This window comes from Lipotes vexillifer, unplaced genomic scaffold (genome assembly GCF_000442215.2).
Source record: "Lipotes vexillifer unplaced genomic scaffold, Lipotes_vexillifer_v1.1 scaffold962, whole genome shotgun sequence".
NCBI classification, from domain to species: Eukaryota; Metazoa; Chordata; class Mammalia; order Artiodactyla; family Lipotidae; genus Lipotes; species Lipotes vexillifer.
The window spans coordinates 170,496-176,495 of record NW_006788568.1 but is presented as its reverse complement, the minus strand read 5'-3'; the positions used below and the strand labels follow the sequence as shown (position 1 = coordinate 176,495).

The following is a 6,000-nucleotide window of genomic DNA, read 5'->3' as shown; positions in this document are numbered from 1 at the left end:
CCGGGGCACAAACCCGTGTCCCCTGCATTGGCAGGGGGACTCTCAACCACTGCGCCACCAGGGAAGCCCAAGATGTGACATTTTAATCTTTTTTTTTTTTTTTTGGCGGTACGGGGGCCTCTCTCATTGTAGTGGCCTCTCCTGTTGCGGAGCACCGGCTCCGGATGCACAGGCCCAGCGGCCACGGCTCACGGGCCCAGTGGCTCCGTGGCATGTTGGATCTTCCCGGACCAGGGCACGAACCCGTGTCTCCTGCATCAGCAGGCGGACTCTCAACCACTGCGCCACCGGGGAAGCCCTTTAATCTAATTTTTATTTAAAAGAAATACAAACTATTTAAAGTCAACATCACCCATACCTCAGATAAAGAATATTTTCTACTTTTTTTCTTTTTCTTTTTTTAAAATTGGGGTATAGTTGCTTTTTTTCTACTATTTTACTAACAAAAATAAATAGAAAAGCTATGTGCACTACTCCAATTTAGGAAATCACTTGCTTACCAAAACTGGCGCCCACATTTGCAGCGAACAGGTTTAGCATCAGGATATTGGACTTTAACAACATGGTGGCAATCTGGGGCAGGACACCACTTTAACAGTCGATTGCACTGAAATACAAGTTGGCACATAAAAAAATGACAGCAAATTAAATCATGATGCAAGATTTTCCAGTACACCATGCAATTATTTATACTACTTCCTCACTATCACAAAGTGGGGATGGTGTCACCGACACACAAAAAAACCTGCCACCAATACTTAGTCTCCTACAGCAATGCTTTTGGACGTACTGTTCTTCTAAGATTATAGATCCCTTGAAGACCTGGTATTATAAAATATATAACCTATCTCTTATTCTATCTTCAAAATCCCACTGAGAACTTTAAAATAAATGATCACCATTATGTGATCATTAACAAGCATCAATTTGTCTATGGTTCTATTTCAGGGCAATTTTAAAAGATACAAGAAAACAAGATACACTTCTACTTAGGGAAGACATTTACATGCTATAGAATAGTATGAAACAAGCTGAGGGATACACATGGAATTTCTCTCTTTGACCATAGAAAGCTCTTCTAAGAACAAAAGCCAGTGCCTAAACCCCAGCAAAGATTCCATTTTAATTCATCAAAAGAAATATAACTTTTGAAGTATTTTTATTATGAGACAAAACATGGCTCAAGGAACAGTCCATCAGAACTCAAGTTTATTGACCATTTCAAAAAATATACTATTCCTAAAAAATGCTATTTTCTAGAAGATCTGAGCTTCAGTTTAATCTCTAATAAAAATTAAAATTACATTCTAGAACTGAAATACCAAGTTACACTGCTGCTCTTGTACAGGGGCTGGCAAACTTCTTTCACATAGAGCCAGAAAGTAGAGACATTGGGCTCCGTGGGCCATATGGCCTCTTTAGCAATGACTCAACTCTGCCACTGCAGCACAAAAGCAGTCACAGAATAAAACTGCATGTTCAAATAAATCTTTACTTACAAAAACAGGCAGGCTATAGTTTGCCAACTTCTGTTAAGACATATTTGATAAAAACAAACAAAAAAACACTACATAATTCTTTTTAAACCAAGTTTACTGGTAATGGAAGGTAAAACAAGCAGAGATATAGCAGGGTTATTAGAGTGCCCAACATGATTAAACATGACATCACTAATAATCAGCTAAAATTCTCTGCTAGGGAAAAAGGAAGACTATAAAATAATTTTATTCTCAAAGCTCAAGATCGATGAAAAGACATCTACTTATTGGTTTATCACATTCCTTTGAGAATAAAAATATTTTGGTATGCTTCATAAATGAAGACAAAAACTGAAGTTACTGTAAAGGTGTTTCTTATATAAGACAAACTGGTATTTCTATTAATAAACAGAATTCCTTTTATTTAAAGAAGGAAAACTTATGTGATCACTTACCTCTACAAAGCTATTTGTTATTAAATGCTGATACTTTAATTTAACTTTTGAATCTGTGATCAGGCGCCTGAAAGCGAAAATAAAAGTTTATTAGGAAGTTTTCAGCTAAGAATATTTTCCACATTTATAAAATAAAATTTCAATGCTCTGTGCTATAAAAACTGTCTTAAATTGAAAATACTAAAATACATAAACTGTCAACAAATGGAACTGTAGGAATCAAAACAATAATTTCAAAGTTTCTATAGTTTTATTTTGGTAGACATTTCCCCATTTCTTATACTCTAAATATTCTGTTTTTACCCAGTTTGTATTGTAGTCTAATGACTTACCAATATTGTCAAATTTAGGCCCCTTTCAGAGTTTTCTGACTCTGATATCTTGCCTTAAGACAGTAATTCTCAGCCACCTTTTCTAAGCTCCCCTCCCAAAAATCTGTGTGTGAAATAAGGGATGTTGATAGGAATGTTCAGAAATGGATCCAGGTTTTGCCAGATATAATTTTGATAGCCTCCTTCTTCTGAAATCTTTTGGTAATTTATCAGAAATGCTTATTGACTGCAACCTGGCTTCCTTTATCCACCCAGAACACCTTAATTCACAAGAATTTCTTGAACTCACAGGAACCCATGAAAGTGAAGAACCCTGAAGCTTAAGTTTCATTAATTTTAATGGTAAATACTCCTGTATTGTAAGAAAATGGTGTTAAAGCAGAAAAAAAGTAACTCACAAACCCAGCAAGAATGATATCAAAAATGCACCGTCCAGAGAGAGACCTTCAAGATGGCGGAGGAGTAAGACATAGACATCACCTTCCTCCCCACAAATACATCAGTAATACATCTACATGTGGAACAACTCCTAGAGAACACCTACTGAACGCTGGCAGAAGACCTCAGACTTCCCAAAAGGCAATAAACTCCCCACATAACTGGGTAGGGGAAAACAAGAAAAAAAAGAGACAGAAGAATAGGGACATGACCTGCACCTCTGGGAGGGAGGTGTGAAGGAGGAAAAGTTTCCACACACTAGGAAGCCCCTTCACCGGCAGAGACCGGGGAGTAGGGGGCGGCGCAGGGGGGGAGCCTCGAAGCCACAGAGGAGAGCACAGCAACAGGGGTGCAGAGGGCAAAGCAGAGAGATTCCCGCACAGAGGATCAGTGCCAACCAGCACTCACCAGCCCAAGAGGCTTATCTGCTCACCCTCCAGGGCGGGTGGGGGCTGGGAGCGGAGGCTCGGGCTTCGGAGGTCAGACCCCAAGGAGAGGAATGGGGTTGGCTGCGTGATCACAGCCTGAGGCGGGCTAGTGCGCCAGAGAGCCGGGAGGGAGTCCGGGAAAAACTCTGGAACTGCCTAAGAGGCAAGAGACCATTGTTTCTGGGAGAGGGGATTCAGAGCACCGCCTAGACGAGCTCCAGAGACGGGTGCGAGCCTAGGCTCACAGAGCGGACACAAGAGACGGGCATAAAACACTAAGGCTGCTGCTACAGCTACCAAGAAGCCTGTGTACAAGCACAGGTCACTATCCACACCTCCCCTCTCACGAGCACGCCGTCACGGCCAGGGTCCCGTGACCCAGGGACAACTTCCCCGGCAGAACGGCAGAACGCACTGCACGCCTCAGGCTGGTGCAACATCACTCTGGCCTCTCGCTACCCCTCCCTGCCTCCGGCCTGACTGAGGCACAGCCTCCTTATCAGCTGCTACTTTAACCCCATCCTGTCTGAGCCAAGAACAGACACCCTCAGGTGACCTATGCGCAGAGACTGCGCCAAACCCAAAGCTGAACCCCAGGAGCTGTGCAAACAAAGAAGAGAAAGGGAAATCTCTCCCAGCAGCCTCAGGAGCAGAGGATTAAACCCCTGCAATCAACTTGATGTACCCTGAATCTCTGGAATACCTGAATAGACAACAAACAATCCCAAAATTGAGGTGGTAGAATTTGGGAGCAACTGTAGACTTGGGGTTTGCTTTCTACATCTAATTTGTTTTTGGTTTTATGATTATCTTAGTCTAGTGTTTAGAGTTTATTATCATTGCTAGATTTGTTTATTCATTTGGTTGCTCTCTTCTTTTTTTAAAATAAATATATATATATATTTACTTCTTTTTGTGTGTATGTGTATGCTTCTTTGTGTGATTTTGTCTGTATGGCTTTGCTTTTACCATTTATCCTAGGGCTCTGTCTGTCCATTTTTATGTTGTTGTTTTTTAAGTATACTTTTTAGCGCTGGTTATCACTGGTGGATTTGTTTTTTGGTTTGGTTGCTGTCTTTTTTTTATTATTATTCTTTCTTTAAACTACTTTTAAATTTTTTAATTTATTTTTTATTTTAATAACTTTAATTTATTCTATTTTTTTCTTTCTTAATTTTTTTCTCCCTTTTCTTCTGAGCCGGGTGCCTAACAGGGTCTTAGTGCTCCAGCGGGTGTCAGGCCTCTACCTCTGAGGTGGGAGAGCCGAGTTCAGGACACTGGTCCACCAGAGGCCTCCTGGCTCCACATAATATCAAACAGCGAAAGCTCTCCCAGAGATCTCCAACTCAACGCTAAGACCCAGCTGCACTCAATGATCAGCAAGCTACAGTGCTGGACAACTTATGCCAAACAACTAGCAAGACAGGAACACAACCCCACGCATTAGCAGAGAGGCTGCCTAAAATCATAATAAGGTCATAGACACACCAAAACACACCACTGGACGTGGTCATGCCCACCAGAAAGATAAGATCCAGCCTCATCCACCAGAACACAGGCACCAGTCCTCTCCACCAGGAAGCCTACACAACCGACTGAACCAACCTTAGCCACTGGGGGAAGGCACCAAAAAAAAAATGGGAACTATGAACATGCAGCCTGCGAAACGGAGATCCCAAACACAGTAAGTTAAGCAAAATGAGAAGACAGAGAAAGACACAGCAGATGAAGGAGCAAGGTAAAAACCCATCAGACCAAACAACTGAACAGGAAACAGGCAGTCTAGCTGAAAAAGAATTGAGAGTAACGACAATAAAGATGATACAAAATCTTGGAAAGAGAATGGGGAAAATACAAGAAACGCTTAACAAGGACCTAGGAGAACTAAAGAGCAAACAAACAATGATGAACAACACATTAAATTAAAAATTCTCTAGAAGGAATCAATAGCAGAATAACTGAGGCAGAACAGATAAGTGACCTGGAAGATAAAATGGTGGAAATAACTACCGCAGAGCAGAATAAAGAAGAACGAAAAGAATTGAGGACAGTCTCAGAGACCTCTGGGACAACATTAAACAAACCAACATTCGAATTATAGGGGTTCCAGAAGGAGAAGAGAAAAAGAAAGGGACTGAGAAAATATTTGAAGAGATGATACTTCAAAACTTCCCTAATATGGGAAAAGAAATAGTCAACCAAGTCCAGGAAGCGCAGAGTCCCATACAGGATAAATCCAAAGAGAAACATGCCAAGACACATATGAATCAAACTATGAAAAATTAAATGCAAAGAAAAAATATTAAAAGCAGCAAGGGAAAAACAATAAATAACATACAAGGGAATCCCCATAAGATTAACAGCTAATCTTTCAGCAGAAACTCTGCAAGGCAGAAGAGAGTGGTAGGACATATTTAAAGTGATGAAAGGGAAAAACCTACAACCAAGATTACTCTACCCAGCAAATATCTCATTCAGATTCGACGGAAAAATTAAAAGCTTTATAGTCAAGCTAAAGATAAGAGAATTCAGCACCACTAAAGCAGCTTTACAACAAATGCTAAAGGAACTTCCCTAGGCAGGAAACACAAGAGAAGGAAAAGACCTATAATAACAAACCCAAAACAATTAAGAAACTGGTAATAGGAACATACATATCGATAACTACCTTGAATATAAATGGATTAAATGCTCCAACCAAAAGACATAGACTGGCTGAATGGATACAAAAACAAGACCTGTATATATGCTGTTTACAAGAGACCCACTTCAGACCTAGGGATATATACAGACTGAAAGGGAGGGGATGGAAAAGGATATTCCATGCAAGTGGAAATCAAACGAAAGCTGGAGTAGCAATTCTCACATC

At 40.6% G+C, this 6,000-nt stretch overlaps 1 protein-coding gene across 1 annotated transcript in view; it reads right to left on the bottom strand.

The window, feature by feature from the left end:
• Window positions 1-6,000, bottom strand: part of ARIH1 (ariadne RBR E3 ubiquitin protein ligase 1) — a 122,663-nt gene that overhangs the window by 20,935 nt on the left and 95,728 nt on the right. Inside the window, exons 6-7 of the mRNA XM_007461670.1 lie at window positions 1,934-2,000; window positions 501-607 (exon numbers count right to left, since the gene is read on the bottom strand). Coding sequence (XP_007461732.1) covers window positions 501-607; window positions 1,934-2,000 — 174 coding nt within the window. The remainder of the gene's footprint in view (window positions 1-500; window positions 608-1,933; window positions 2,001-6,000) is intronic.